This window comes from Microcebus murinus, chromosome 16 (assembly GCF_040939455.1).
Source record: "Microcebus murinus isolate Inina chromosome 16, M.murinus_Inina_mat1.0, whole genome shotgun sequence".
Taxonomy (NCBI): Eukaryota; Metazoa; Chordata; class Mammalia; order Primates; family Cheirogaleidae; genus Microcebus; species Microcebus murinus.
In genome coordinates, this window is record NC_134119.1 from 59,595,687 (window position 1) to 59,612,642 (window position 16,956).

General features: G+C 40.4%; 1 protein-coding gene across 1 annotated transcript in view; it reads right to left on the minus strand.

Annotated features, from left to right (window-relative positions):
- Window positions 1–9,571: 9,571 nt before the first annotated feature.
- LOC105876876 (uncharacterized) overlaps window positions 9,572–16,956 on the minus strand; it is a 51,479-nt gene continuing 44,094 nt past the window's right edge. The window contains exon 10 of the mRNA XM_075993435.1: window positions 9,572–16,126. Coding sequence (XP_075849550.1) covers window positions 14,760–16,126 — 1,367 coding nt within the window. The 3' untranslated portion in view covers window positions 9,572–14,759. The remainder of the gene's footprint in view (window positions 16,127–16,956) is intronic.

Consider the following 16,956-nt stretch of genomic DNA (forward strand, 5'->3'; position numbering starts at 1 on the left):
TTGCTCTGAGCATTAGAACTGGGCTCCATAAATGTTCCTCTTTTGCTAGCTGGCATGATGTTAAGCTTTGTCATTAGAGTGCTGGGGGGACACTAGAGGAGTGTTCTTTTCTTCCTAGTTTTGTTTTGCTCTTGTCATGCTCCTGTAGCACATGCAGCGTTGTCAGCATCTGGCTCCTGTGGTGTGCAACATCCAGCATCACCAGCCTCCAGCAACTTACCCTCATACACACTTGGGTGGCTTCACAGCAAGTTTTAGGTTATAGTGGCATCTCCCTGAAGATGGCTTTCCCCCATCTACCCCGAGGGTTGGTTTCAAGTTCTACAGCAAGGATAAGTGATGGATTAAATTATTGGTTGGCAAACATGCAACTCGCCCTTTTAGGGAAGAGTATCCTGGACTTTGTATTTAGCCAATGGAATGTGAATAGAAATCATTTGATAGAACTTTTTGTTTTGTTTTGGAGAGAGTCTCTGTCACCTAGGCTCGAGTGCAGTGGCGCAATCCTAGCTCATTGCAGCCTTGAACTCCTAGGCTCAAGTGAAGAGATTCTCTTGCTTCAGCCTCCCAAGTAGCTAGGACTACAGGCATGCACCACCACATGTGGCTTTTTTTTTTTTAATACACAGGGTCTCATTCTGTTACTCGGGCTGGAGTGCAGTGATGCTATCATAGCTTACTGTAACCTTGAACTCTTAAAGTCCTGGGCTCAAGTCCCACCATGGCCTTCCAAAGTGGTGGGATGACAGACATGAGCCACCATGCCTAGCCATTTTTGGTAGAATTATAAATGTGCTTTTATGTTATGACTCAGCTCCTGCTATTTGCCATGAGAACATGCCCCACATAGCCACTTGTTCATTCATGAAGACTTTCCAAAGTAATGGTACTGCTTCACTTCCACCTTCCAAATACCATACAAATTTCTCTTTTGGACATCTTTCTCTCAAAACCATATATAGAAGGAGATTCTGGGGGAAGAATTTATAGCTTAGCCAAGTTGAAAAAGCTGAAAACCATCACAGATATCTTACTACTGAAAATACTTTTGTCTTTTCCAGGAGCATGGTTCACCCTTAAACCCAAGCTCAAATATCCACAAGCGATGGTTTACTTCTCCTGAGTGTGTAGCCTTTTGAGGTTCCTGCTAATAATGTGGGCATTTTTATTTGACTCCCTAACTTGTGCATGCCATGGGAACTGATTTCTGACACCCTCACCCTCTATTTCTCAAAAGCTTAACAGAGTTTTCTGCCTTCCATCAGAATTTCTTAATAATGGGTCCATTCTTCTGTGCCTTTGTTGAGAGGCTCTGGCTCCCCTCTCTTATCATCTCCTAACAGCATTCCTCCCACTCTCAAATTTCCCTGCATTTCATTGGGGATTATCTATCCCAACCTTAATTGAGAGGAACTGTGGAAAGGCAAGTAAAAGTAGAAGTTAGTAGAATTCACAATAGAATGAGAAGAAAACCACTGGGTCTAAGTAACCAACCAAATGCTCAACAAGGAGTGGAAGTTATCTATTGCTGTGTTACAAACTACCACAAATGTAGCACCCGAGAGCAATACACAGTTATTATCTTGCAGTTTCTGAGGTTCAGGAGTTTGAACTCAGGCTTGCTGGGTCTTTGAATTCAACGTCTCATAAAGCCATGATCAAGATGTGGGCCAGGGCCTCCCTGGAGACATGACTGGAGAAGGATCTGCTTCCAAGCTCATGATTATTTGCATGATTTAGTTCCTTGCTGGCTATTTAGTTCCTTGAAGGCTATAAGGGTCTCAGTTTCTTTTTGGTTCTTGGCCAGAAGCCAATCTTAGTTCATTACCATGTATACTTCTCCAATATGGAGTCTTGCTTCATCAAAGCCAGCAAAAGGGAGAGTCAATAGAGAGAGTCTGCTACCAAGTAGGAAGTTACAAACTTTTGTTACTTAATAATGGAAGTGGCCTATAACTTTTGACATATTTTATTGGGTAGAACCAAGTTACTAAGTCAGCTCACATTCACAGGGAGGAGATTACACAATGGCATGAATGCCAGGAGTCAGAGATCACTGAGGGACATCTTAGGTCTTCCTGCCTCAGAGAACGATGGCCATTCACTTTAGCAGCTGTACACTGGGAAAAGGAGAACATCCAGACACTTCAAACACCACCATATAAAGGGTCTGAGTTGACAATGATACCCAGAGACCCAAAGCATCATCATGGCAAGTATGTTAGAACAAGAGTATCTAGGGATTAGGGATTAAATGGATTCTTGGCCAAAGTCTAGCTTACAGTGGTCCTACTGGGTCCATATACCATCTGTTTGTCATTTTATGGATACTTGGGAGTTGGAGTAACTCCACATACTGGGTCTTTGGCCTGTAGTATAAGGACTATCATTGTGGAAAAGACCAAGTGGAAGTCTGAGGTTATCCCTGTCCCCTCAAACTAGAAATGGTAACTCAAAACCTGCTATCACATCCCAAGGAGATGGCAGAGATTAATGCCACCCTAAAGATCTAAAGGATGTAACTTTGGTGTTCAGTATTATATCTCACTATCATATGCCTATTTTATGTACTACTCTGGTGGATGTTACTGGAGAATGGCTGTAGACTACTGCAAGCTCTACCAAGTAATAGCCTCTGGAAGTGTTATTTTCACTATAGCAGATTAATATGGACTCAAGTATATCATATATATCCATTGATTTGAATGACTGTATTCTTTTCTACCAAATCAGGAAAGGAAACCAGAAACAGTTTGTAAGGGAGAGAAAAAATATTGATGATTTCACCACCTCTGTCAAAATACAGTATGAAGAGCTCTGGACTATATATACCCTGAAGAACATCACAATAATCAATTACCTTGATGACATAAATCTAATAAGACAGCAGGGGCAAATGATGTCATGCATACTAGAAGCCTTAAGTTAGGGGTTTCCCGAATGGTAAGAGAAAAATCTACAAAGATTCACAGGTCTGTCACATTAGTAAAGTTTTCAGGATCCAGTGGTCAGGGGCATACTAAGACAACCCCTCCAAAGTAAAAGACAAACTGTGTATTATGTATCCTCTACCATAAAGAAGAAAGCACAATTCCAGGTAGATCTCATTGTGACCTAAAAGCAATGTATTTAACACCTTAGAATACCCTAATACAGAGTGACAAAGCACCAAGCTTTGAGTGGAACCTAGAACAGAAAAGGGTAGGTCCTGGTTGAGGGGAAAATAGCCCTTACACTTGACTCATATGATCTGGAATACAGTATAATGTTGAAGATATGACTGACAGAATATGATGCAGTGTGCAGTTCATGGCAAGCCTCAGTCAGAAAAACAGAATATTGAATCCTGGTGTTCTATAATAAATGTCATCTAAAACAGATAATTACACACTTTTTCAAAATAATATCTGGGTGTAATACAGGATGCTGAAGGGACAGAATATTAGGCTATGTAACCAGTCACCATGCATCCTAAATTGCCCTTAATGAGCTACATCCCATCAGAACCACAAAGTGATAAAGTTGAGTGAGTCCAGCAACAATTCTTGAAAAATGGCAATGGTGCATGCAAGTTGGAGCATGACATACAAAGAAGTAACATAAGTATGTCACCTACAACATTATCACTGGAGCCAGGGGGACTCACTGAGGGATCAATCGCTGCCTAATGCCTGCCTCCTTGCTATGTATGTGAGTCTCCCTCAAAGTTGTGGCTACTGTGCCCTAGTGGGCTGACTGCCAGTGTGCCCTGGGCTGGTCTGTTCCAAATGGGGCTTCTTTGCAGGGGGCAGAACACCACAGCCTCAGGAGCTGCCTGAGTGTGCATGTGTGTGCCTAAGTGTTTGTGTGTGAGTGATTCTGTCAGAAGAGTGTGTGTGTGTGTGTATTAGTCTGTTGTTTGTATATGGTGTGAGGAATGTGTTTTGTGTGCTGTGGGCGGGGCTAATTTCAACTTAGCTTTCCCACTGCTGAGCCCCTTCTCCTGTTTCCCTGTGGGCTGTGTGGCCTAGAGAAATCAGTTTTCCGTGTAATTCCTGCATGGGTTTGTGAAGGCCTGGGTGAGTTGGGGAGCTGACTGGGACCAGCAGGCATAGGAGTAACTTTCCCACAGGTGGGGCCGCTTTTCCCAACATAAGAAGACCACATCACAATTGAGGACAGAAACCTCAGAAGGAACCCATTCTCAGCGTGCAGGACAGGTACAGAGAGATGTCAAGGGAGGTGATGCTATCTCCCTTCCCCTTTTCCTCTGGTGGTCACATCTACACACTCCATGGCCTGAGGATTAAGAAGCAGAGCATACGGAAGGAACAGTATGTTTCAATGAAACTTTGGCCTTGGGAATACCTCACCCATTTTGTTCTCCTTCCCTCTTCACGTGATTTTTCCTGTGTGGGCTCCCAGCTCTCCCACATCAACTGTCAGTTGTTGCCCTGAAACTTTTTCATGGGCATAGATTTTTCTTCTTTTGCATCCACCTTATGAACTGAATACTTCTAACAGTTCATCCAGGACAATATTCCTGGGTATAACGATAATGAGGATTCCCTTCTCTATACATTTTTTTGACTGGGTAAACATGCCAGATTATCAGGCAGATCTGGTTTTCTATAGATTGTGCCCACAGGGGAACCCTCGGATAAAATGCTCCTTCAGATGGCTGGGTGATTCACATTGGTTGAGATGTAGCCCAAAGTGGCAGGCCTTTGCCTTCGAATAAATGTGGTGTTTCCTTTCATCTCCACTTTACCCTTTCTTGATGGGGCCTGGGAGGTATGCACTTACATACCATGTTCCTGGGGGCAAGGGCGTGGGCCCGGGTCATACCACAGAACCCTTTCAGGGAGAAGAAGGAACTAAGGATTGGGTGAGTAGAGGCACAGGAATCCCTGATCTTCCCAGGAACTCCAGCACAGGGCCTGTGTGATCCCAGGTATGCTTAGCTTCTACTTGACTTGCTCCTGGCATTCAGTGCTCCTTGGGAGCAGACCTGTGGTCATTGTCAGTCTGGGAATAGCCGAGACCTGCTTCTGAAAGGCCCGGTCCGCTCCATCTGCCCTTCTGGGATCCCGTTTCCCCCAGTGGCCTCGCTGCGGTCACCTTTGCAGTCCCTCAGACTTGCCTAGCTCAGTGTTTCCCCCTTTGCTGAGCAGCAGTGGGGACAAGCCAGAGCCCCTGGCATTTGAGAACAGGGCAATAGCTGGTAGGCCCTGGTCCCACAGAGGCAGGCAGCAGACACCAGGATCGGTGAGTTGTCGGCTGACCCCCGCCCTTGGGGACTCTGGTAACGTGAGGTGACCCAACAACGCCAGGCCCCCTCGCCACAGTTCACCCCCACCACCATGTGAGCCCGCACCTGCCCACACCGTCTAACGTGACGTATCCCAAGGAGCCAGAAGCAGGTATTCTTCACTCACCGGAAAGCTGGGTCTTGAACCGGAACAGACTCAGAGCTCGGCTCCAAGAGGTCTTGAGGACAGGACGGTTAGGGTCTGGCCCTCGGTCCCCACCAGAGACTTTTTCCCGCTCCTAGACACCGCATGCAAAGCACAGGCTCCATCACAATGGCCCTCCACTGCCTGCGTGAGGCGGCATGGCGGCCAAAGCCTCACTTCCGGAATGCCCAGCCGCCTCACAATCACGCATGCGCGTGTCACGGGTCTGGCGCCCGGCGTCACCGGTTGCCTAGGGACCGTGTCCCTGAGGCCCTGGGGAGAGGCAGACCTCTGTGGCCATGTCTCGGTGCTGGGCCATGGCCTGCCCTTTCGAGCCGTCGAGGCCACGGTACACGGGAGCCCGGGAGCGGCGGAGGGCAGAGCGGGCCCAAGAAACCTGGTCGGGAGCCGCCGGGGCTTAGCGCGGGATCCGTCGTGGCCTCACGCCTGCCCGGCCGCGGGGCATGTGAGTCTCCCCGACGTTGTGCCCCCTGTGCCCTGCGGGGCTGGCCTGCCAGTGTGGCCCTGGGCGGGTCTGCTCCCAGCGGGGCTTCCTCGCAGCGGGCAGAACACCGCAGCCCAGGAGCTGCCAGTGTGTGTGTGTCTGTCTGTGTCATTCTGTGGGTGGGGTTTGTGTGTGTGTGTGTCTGGTTGTCTGCTGTCTGTGTGTGGTAGGAGAATTGTGTCTTTTTTTTTTTTTTTTTTTTTTTTTTTTTTTTTTTTTTGAGACAGAGTCTCGCTTTGTTGTCCAGGCTAGAGTGAGTGCCGTGGTGTCAGCCTAGCTCACAGCAACCTCAAACTCCTGGGCTCCAGTGATCCTTCTGCCTCAGCCTCCCGAGTAGCTGGGACTACAGGCATGCGCCACTATGCCCGGCTAATTTTTTATATATATATCAGTTGGCCAATTAATTTCTTTCTATTTATAGTAGAGACGGGGTCTCGCTCTTGCTCAGGCTGGTTTTGAACTCCTGACCTTGAGCAATCCGCCCGCCTCGGCCTCCCAAGAGCTAGGATTACAGGCGTGAGCCACAGCGCCCGGCCGGAGAATTGTGTCTTAAGCGCTGTGGGGAGGTGAGGAGGTCTTTTCCAGTTAGCTGTTAGTTTTCCCACTGGTGAGCCCCTTTCCCCGTTTCCGCTGTGTGGCTTCGGGAAATCTGTTTTCCTCACGGTTGCTGCCTGGGGTTGTGAAGGCCCCGGTGAGTTCAGGGCCTACTGGGACCCGCAGGCGTAGGAATGTCCTCCTACCGCGAGGAGACGCTCTTCCCAACGGAAGAGGACCACGTGACAGTTGTTCATGTATTACCATTTCCAGTCTCCTATTTCCTTTAAATAGATCGAGGTTTTTATCAGGTTATCGTTTTCTTTCTATTTCAAGGACTTTCTTTAACTTTTTTTATATTGCAAGTTTCTTAGTGATGCACTGTTTCAGTTTTTTTGGGTTTTTTGTTTGAAAAAGTATTTGTTTCACCTTCTATGTAAATTAGATTTCACTAAGAATTATAGGTTGCAACATAACTTTTTTCTCACAGGAGTTTAAATATGTTGTACCACTGTATTATACATTGCATTGTTTCTAAGTAGAAAACTGGTATCATCATTACCTTTGTATCTCTGTATATAATGAATATTTTTTCTCTACTTTTAATATTTCCTCTCTCATCTTAGTTTTAAGCAATTTGAACATGATGAACCTTAAGGTAGTTTTCATGTTTCGTGCTTAGGGTTCTTTGAACTTACTGAATCTGTGAGTTTATAGTTTTTTTCAAATGGAAAAAAATTCAACCATTGTATTTTCAAATTTTTGATTAAATATCAAACATTCAAACCTATCTCTCACCATATAAAAAAGTTAACTCAAGGTGGATTAAAGACCTGAAACTATAACAATTCTTGAAGAAAATGTAAGAAAATTTTTCTGGACATTGGCCTAGGAAAAACATTTATGACTAAGACCCCCAAAACAAATACAATACCAACAAAAATAAGTAAATGGGACTTAAACTAAAAAGTGTCTGCACAGCAAAGGAAATATTCAACAGACTAAATAGACAATTTACAAACTGGGAGAAAATATTTGCAAAGTAAACATCCAACAAAGGACTAATATCCAGAATCTACAAAGAATTCACACAAATCAACAAGAAAAAACCCCAATGAACCTCATCATAAAGTGGGCAAAATGAATGAACATGTTTTTTTCAAAAGAAGATAGAGAAATGGCCAAGAAATATATGAAAAAATGCTCAACTTCACTGATTTTCAGGGAAATGTAAATTGAAAACACAATGAGATGCCATTTTACCCCAGTCAGAATGACCATTATTAGAGTCAAAAAACAATGGATGTGGGCACAGATGTGGTGAAAAGGGAACATTTCTACACTGTTGGTGGTGGTGAGACAACCCCTATGGAAATAATAGGGGAATTAAAGAACTAAAAGTAGACCTACTGTTCAATCCAGCAATATCAATATTAGGTGTCTATCCAAAGGAAAACGTGTCATTTTATAAAAAAGACACCTGCACCCAAATGTTTATTGTAGCACAATTCACAATAGCAAAAATATGAAATCAACTTAAGTCCCCATCAACTGATGAGTGGATAAAGAACCCTTTGGCTGCTTCTGCTTTCACGTGGAAAACAGGACTAGGAATTGGTAGGTGCAGGTGGGGGAGTTGTAGTCGTCTGAGTTTTTGAATGAAGGTGGGGCTGTTTTCCCTTCTCAGAGAGCTCTTTTGCCTTCAGGCAAGATTGCTGGCTCTTGGTTGGGACTCCAGGAGAGGGTCTATGTGGTCCACATCCTTACCAACATTTGGTATTATTAATATTTTTAATTTAGCTATTTTTTTTTGGTGCTTTTATTTTGTGTTTCCATGATAATGATGTTGAGCATTTTTTAATGTGCTTATTGGCCATTCTTACATGTTTTTTTGAAGTATCTATTAAATAATACTAAAGATTTTTGTTGCATATCAGTACTTATCTCCCAAAGCAAATAGGGCCCAGAGACCTATATTCTGAAATACAGCAGAGAAATTTGGTTATAGCAGAGGAATATTGGGGAACACTTGTCTACTAAAGAGGTGGAAATCTGAAGGACACTTGAATAATGGAAAGGTAGCAGAACTTGTTTAAAAAAATATGACCTATAAGACAAGGTTTCTGGATTAGAAAGGGAGACATCTTTTCTTTAACTGAAATTTGGCCTTAAGACTCACTTCTCTAGACAACTACACAAGAACTTAGGAAACTGGTAAGAATCAATTAAAAAGAAACTTGAATAGGGAATATTTGATGAACCCAGAAGAGGCACTTATAGATTATTGGTTTTCATTTCCTTTTGCATATATCTTTATCAAATTCTCTTACTCTTACTCCTTTCACTTCATATGAAATATAGGGAAAGAAGACAACCTAAAACGCCTGGGAAATGTAGTTTGCAACACAGCAATCTAGGAGTCTCATTTAAATCTTAAATGGGCATGGGATAATAAGACAACCAACTTTTTAAAGAGATAACCTGAAACACAAGTACATGAAACAAATTTTAAAACTCCCATAATAATATCATATATAATAATTATACACATGTATTCCTATGCAAAATAAGTATTTATTTGAAATTATTGTATATTTTTTCTATTGCATACAGGCCATCATTTAAACAAAACATGGACCAGGCACAGTGCTCATGCCTGTAATTCCAGCACTTTGGGAGGCTGAGGCAAGAGGATCACTTGAGGCCAGGAACTAGAGACCAGCCTGGGCAATGCAGTGAGATATTCCTGTACAAAAACTTAACATTAGTTGGGCATGGTGGTGTATTCCTGTAGTCCCAGCTACTTGTGAGGCTGAGGCAGGAGGATCGCTTGAGCCCAGTTTGTTTTTTTGTTTTTTTTTGAGACAGAGTCTCGCTTGTTGCCCAGGCTAGAGTGAGTGCCGTGGCATCAGCCTAGCTCACAGCAACCTCAAACTCCTGGGCTCAAGCAATCCTGCTGCCTCAGCCTCCCGAGTAGCTGGGACTACAGGCATGCGCCACCATGCCCAGCTAATTTTTTCTATATATATTACTTGGCCAATTAATTTCTTTCTATTTATAGTAGAGACAGGGTCTTGCTCAGGCTGGTTTCAAACTCCTGACCTTTGAGCAATCTGCCCGCCCCCACCTCCCATAGTGCTAGGATTACAGGCATGAGCCACTGTGCCCAGCCTATTTGAAATATATTTGATATTAAAATTTATAGGTCATATTATTGAGTATTCTTATACAGATAAGACTTCTTTTCAAGGAGAATGGAAATACAGTAGGATTAATTAAACAGATATCATCTTTACTAAAAATTCCATGGCATAGGATATTTTTACTCCTGTTTCTTTTTCCAGTAATACTTCTTTGAACTGCCTGAAGTCTTTAAGACATCATTATTTTCTCATTTTTTTTTTAAAGACAAAGTCTCACTCTGTTGCCCTGGATAGAGTTCAGTGGCAGCATCATAGCTCACTGCAACCTCAAACTCCTGGACTTAAGCGATCCTCCTGCCTTAGCCTCCCCCATAACTGGGACTAGAGGTGTACAATTCCCAGCTAATTTTTTCTGTTTTTAGGAGATGGGGTCTTGTTCTTGCCCAGGCTGGTCTCAAATTCCTGGGCTCAAATGATCCTCCTGTCTCAGCCTCCCGAGTAGCTGGGACTACAGGCTCTAATAAATTCTAAATGTACCTCATTTAGAATCATGAAGAACAGAATCTTCATAAATAAAACTGGTCTGGATTTTGCTTTTTAGAAGCTATTTCATCCAGTTCGTTATTAGGATTATTTTAGCTTTGCAGAATTAACTGGTAAAACCTTGTTAAGGATTATCTATTCCTTAAAGCTTTCACCTGCACAAGTATCAGATTTTTTCTTTAATAGAGAATTTACACATATGCACACACATTTGTTAATCTATTTGGGTTTTACAGCATTGAGTCAATTACAGTAACATTCTTATAGAAAAAATATAATCCCTCCAAATTTCTACATGTACTGGAATGAATATATGTTTGTGCATGTGTGTGTATAGTATTACCTTATTTTTTAAAAAAATCTCCTTGATAATCAATCTATAGTTGTATCTTATCATTGTTAATGCTCTAAATATATTATCTTTCATTTTATTTTCTGTAATTAGACCTGCCAAAATCTAGTCATTATTAATATTGGATCAAGTCTCCTATTGTCTATTCTTTTAATTTCTACTTTTTACTCTACTTGGCTTCTCTTTACTTGTGTTTATTTTGTACTGTTTCTTGACACAAATGCTTATTCATTCCTTCAACACATTCATCTATACAACAGACCCTGTGTTGGCACTGTGCATAAGTGAAGATGAGGACTGGATCCACAAGTGAAATTTCCTTAGTGCATTAAAGGGCATTAATTTCCCATAGAACTTTGGTGACATCTGATAAGGTTAGATATGCTGGCATCCATTTCTAAGTAGTCTATAATTTTGGTTTTGATTTTAGATATTTTATTACTGAAATTTCAAGCACATACAAAAGTAGGAATATTAGAACAGTGAACTCTCATGAACAAACCACTCCAATAATTATCAACATTTTACCAATCTAGTTTCCAGCATTTTTTGCCAATTATTTTTCTTTTGCTGGACTATTTTAATGCAAATCTGATACATATTATTTCATATGTAAGCATGTAAGCCTAACAGATAAGATTTTTTTTTATAAACACATTGACATTATGCCTAACAGAATTAATATTTCTAAATATCACTTATATGCAGTCCCTGTCCACATTTCCCATACTGTCTCCAAAATGTCTTCTGTTTTGTTCAAACCAGGTCCAAGTAATGCCTACATACTAAGTTTAGTTGATGTCTCTTAAGTCCCTTTTAATCTGATAATGGTTGTTGTCCTTCCTTTTTTTTTTTTTTTATGTCACTCATTAGTTGAAGAAAACAGGTCATTTGTTCTGTAGAATTGTATACATTCTGGATCTGATTGGCCTCTTCCTTGTGGTGCCATCTCCATATCTGCAGATTCAAGCAACTGCAAATTGAAAATACTCAAAAAATAAAAAAAAATAAAATAAAATTACAGTACAACTATTTACATAACATTTATAATGCATTAGGTATAAGTAATTTAGAGATGATTTAAAGTATACAGGAGGATGTGCCTAAGTTATACATAAATATATTGTGCCCTTTAATATACTTGAGCATCAACAGATTTTGCTATCAATGGGGGGGTGGTCTTGGAACCAAACCCTAGCAGATACCGAGGGATGACTGCACTTTTTCAGCTTCCTCTGATTCTTTCACTCATTATTCCAGCAATAAGGCTTCATAGGTAGTAGTGTGTACTTCCTATTGCATTATGTCAGGAGGTGCACAGTGTGTAATAGTTCCATTTCTACTGAGGCTAAAACTAATCAAAGGGTTCAGAGGAGGGCCACTTTATAAATTCATCACAAAATTCTCACTATGAAAATCATACACTTTTGGCCGGGCATGGTGGCTCGTGCCTGTAATCCTAGCACTCTGGGAGGCTGAGTCGGGCGGATCACTCGAGGGCAGGAGTTCAAAAACAGCCTGAGCGAGACTCCATCTCTATTAAAAATAGAAAGAAATTAATTGACCAACTAAAATATATATAGAAAAAAAATTAGCTGGGCATGGTGGCACATGCCTGTAGTCCCAGCTACTCGGGAGGCTGAGGCAGTAGGATTGCTTGAGCCCAGGTGATTGAGGTTGCTGTGAGCTAGGCTGATGCCACGGCACTCACTCTAGCCTGGGCAACAAAGTGAGACTCTGTCTCAAAAAAAAAAAAAGGAAAATCTTACACTTTTGAAGATTGTTTTCTGGACCTATTATATTCCATTAGGGTCTAGAAAATGGTGATTTTTCTAATTTTATTCTTTCTGTATTGGACCTTTAAATTAAAAATATTGAATTTGATGAACTTTTGGTGATTCTTAAATTTGATTCATATGGGAAAAAGAAAATAAATGCTCATTTTTCCTCTTATTGATTTTAAGAGTGATGAGTTGGTATCCTAGCATCTTCCATAGTTGTCAAAATTGTGCAGGTATAATGAAATAATCTATCAAACTGTTGGTGGGATGTTAAAAAACTCAACTAAAAACAACTCCTACTGGTTGAAGATAGGGCAATTTGAGCATCAAAAAGTAACTGATTGAAGTCCTCAAACAATAAATGTTGGCATGGATATGGAGAGATAGGAACACTTCTACACTGCTGGTGAGACTGCAAACTAGTTCAACCTCTGTGGAAAGCAATATGGAGATACCTTAAAGCGATACAAGTAGATCTACCATTTGATCCAGCAATTCCACTAGTGGGCATCTACCCAAAAGATCAAAAGTCACTGTATGAAAAAGACACCTGAACTTGAATGTTTATAGCAGCACAATTCACAATTGCAAAGTTGTGGAAACAACCCAAGTGCTCATTAATTCATGAGTGAATTAATAAAATGTGGTATATGTATACCATGGAGTACTATTCAGCTTTAAGAAACAATGGTGATATAGCACCTCTTGTATTTTCCTGGATAGAACTGGAACCCATTCTACTAAGTGAAGTATCTCAAGAATGGATAAACAAACACCACATGTACTCACCAGCAAATTGGTATTAATGGATCAACACCTAAGTGGACACAGGAAAAACATTTATTGGGTGTCAGGGAGGGGGGAGGAGGGGATGGGTATATACAAACATAATGAGTGAGATGTGCAACGTTTAGGGGATGGTCACACTTGAAGCTCTGACTCGGGGGAGGAGGGTCATGGGCAATATACGTAACCTTAACATTTGTACCCCCATAATATGCTGAAATTAGAAAAAATTAAAAAAAAAGTAATTGACTGTAATGGAATAATGTTTTCTTCCTTTCACACAGGAGTTTTACATACACACAAATGTGTACAGACAATATTAAACTCCTAAGTGGTTAGCTTATTTTATGGCATCTTTTTTATAGTTTCTAGTTCATCTTGAACTGTGGTCAGACAATAAAGATTGTAAGCCTTTTGCTTTTTGGAATTATGGGAAAATCATTTCATAGATAGTTCCCTCTTGATTCTTCAATAATTGTACTCTTAACATCACATTCATGAGATTCATAGGGTTTCTTTTTAGTATGGAATTTCTGATGCAGCTCAAGTGATGAAGAACTTTTTACATTCACTACAATCTAGATTTTACCTAGAATAAATTATCTTATGTTTAATAAGTTCTGAGAGGTGATAGGAGACATTTATACTAATACATTGATTACTTCTATAGGATATTCCTTTCATATGAATTCACTAATACTAATGATGATAATAGCAATTACAGATAATATTTACAGAATACATGCTATGGGACTGTTGTTCTAATTATTAACTACTTACTAACAATCCTATTAAAGTGTGACTGACTCTAAATTGGCCCCCAATGATCCTGTCTCCTGGTATTCACACTCTTGTGTAATCCCCTAAGTGTGGGCTGGCCTAGTAACTTACTTTTGACCAGGAGAAGATAGCAAAGGTGATAGGATGTCACGTCCATGATTAGATTACACAATATTGTAATTTCCATCTTGTTGGCAGATTCTATCACATTCTTGGCTTGTATGCCTTGATGAAGCAAACAGCCAAGCTGATGAGACCACTGCAGCAAGGAACTGTAGAGTCAGCCTTCAGCCAACAGCCAGCTAGAAACCGAGAATCTCAGTAAAACAGGCCTCAAGGAAATGAATTCGAGCAACAATATTAGCTTGAATGTGGATCCTTTCCCATTCAACCCTTCAGATGAGACCTCAGCCCTAGCTAAAACTTTGTAACAGAGACCTTGTGACAGACCCTGAAGCAGAAGACCCAACTAAGTCATGCTTGGATTCCTGATCCATAGAAATTATAAGATATTAAGTGTGTATTATTTTAAGCTACTAAGTTTGTGGTAATTTATTACACAGCAATAAATAACTAATGCATAAGTACTATTACCATTTTACAAGTGAGCAAAATGAGGCACAAAAGTTTAAGTATCTTGTCTAATAATATCATACTGGTAATAAAATAGTGAAATGGAGATAATGATAGATAAGGCTAAAGATTTTACTACATTCATTACATTAATATTTCATAGGAATTTGCTGAAAATAGTGTTTAAATGGTGACAGAAGGCTTTTAAAGCAATGTATTCTTTCTTTAATATAAAATTTCTTATGTTTAGTTTTGAGCACAAATTTTCTCAAAAAATGAATTTTGAGATGTTTTGTAACATAATATACATTTGAAGGCTTTCTTGTATTAAATTCCATTATGAATCTTCTGATGTTGAGTAAGGTGTGAATGTTGTCTAAAGGCCTTCTTACATTCCTTACATTTATAAGGTTTCTCACCAGTGTGAATTCTCTGGTGTTGAGTAAGAAATGAGTAAAGTCTAAAAGCCTTACCACATTCCTTACATTCATAAGGTTTCTCGCCAGTATGAATACTCTGATGCTGAGTCAGTTGTGAGAGCAGTCTAAAAGGTTTTCTACATTCCTTGCATTCATAAGGTTTCTCACCAGTATGAATACTCTGATGCTGAGTAAGCTGTGAGAGCAACCTAAAAGCCTTTCCACATTCTTCACATTCATAAGGTCTCTCACCAATATGAATGCTCTGATGTGAAATAAGTTGTGAGTAACTACTGAAGGTCTTCCAACATTCCATACATTCATAGGGTTTCTCACGAGTATGAATTCTTTGATGGCGAACAAGTTGTTGCCTTAATCTAAAAGTTTTCCCACATTCCTTACATTCATATGGTTTCTCACCAGTATGAATACTCTGATGGACAGTAAGTTGTTGGCATATTCTAAAAGCCTTTCCACATTCCTTACATTCATAAGGTTTCTCACCAAAATGAATTTTCTGATGTACTCTAAGGTCTGGAGCACATACAAAGGCTTTCCCACATTCCTTACATTCATAGAGTTTCTCAGATGTATGAAGTCTCTGATGTCGAGTAAGGTGTGTACATTGTCTAAAGGTCTTTCCACATTCCTTACATTCATAGGGTTTTTCACCAGTGTGAATTCTCTGATGTCGAGCCAGTTGCTGATGTACTCTAAAGGACTTTCCACATTCCTTGCATTCATAGGGCTTTTCACCAGTATGAAGTCTCTGATGTTGCGTAAGTTCTTGGAGCACTGTAAAGGCCTTCCCACATTCCTTACATTCATAGGGTTTCTCACCAGTATGAAGTTTGTGATGTCGGATAAGGTGTGCACGCTGTCTAAAGGCCTGCCCACATTCCTTACATTTATAAGGTTTCTCACCAGTATGAATTCTCAGGTGTTGACTAAGTGTTGAGCGACGAATGAAGGTTTTCCTACATTCCTTACATTCATATAACTTTTCTCCATTATGAACTATCTGATAGTCAGCAAGAAAATTGTGCTTTTTGTAAGTGGTCATTTTTTCAGAGGTAATTTTGACTTCCCCAAAATATCCCTCTTGTGGTTCCTTTTGCCCCTCAATCTTGCTTTTGCATTCCCAATCATTTCTAAAAATGGAGCCCTCAAGGCTATAGCTTTTAATTCTTTCCATTGTATCCCATTGGAATGAACATATTTCATAAATGTCCTTTTCTGGAGATAAAGTATTGGTCCTATATCTGGATTCCAAATCTGAAAGAAAACAAGAAAGCAAACACATGCTATTTTCCTATTCCAGAAGCAAGAAAACTTCTATAGAGAAATAAAAGACACTTAAAATGCCTATTACAAGTGAATCAATTAGATATCTCCCAAACAAAGGCATTTCTGCTACAATACCACATAACTGTACCTAAAGAAGCGTATCTTCTACAAAATACACCCCAAAAATAATTGGATTTATAAGAAAAATAGGACTGGAACAGACCACTCAACTCTATCAGCATAACACTAAGAAATCTAATAGTTGATATCTCAAGGGATAACCTAAAAGGCAGCTCAGCATGGCTTCATGGATATTAAAATACACAAAAACAAACCAAGTCCTGAGATATTGCACATGAAAATAAACCCCTGAGCCAGTGAGGACACCAATAAAGTGGGAACAGGGTAAAGTGCAGCCTACCTTTAGCTAGGGGACCACTCAAGGTGGATGGTATATGCCTCTTGGGAAGGAGCCCTGGGTACAGGCACTTATTAATTTTATTAAAATAAAGATAAAAGAGCTCTTTGACAATAAAGCATCGATTTGAAGGCTTTTGCCTTATCTGTTGAATGTTATAAATGTACCTCTACTAAGCTGGTTCCACTGGACTAGAAAAATTACCTATTAACTAACCATCTTCCATATTATACTGCTATTATTCCCTATCATTATTAAGCTGATTTGTGTCATGAAACAGATTATACTTTCATACAGTTTGAAAAAAGGCAAGGGAAACACAGGGATAATGGAGTCCAAGAGTGGAGGTGGGGTTTGTGAGAAGTGAAGTCCTAGAGTCAAATCAGTGAAGCACTGATTT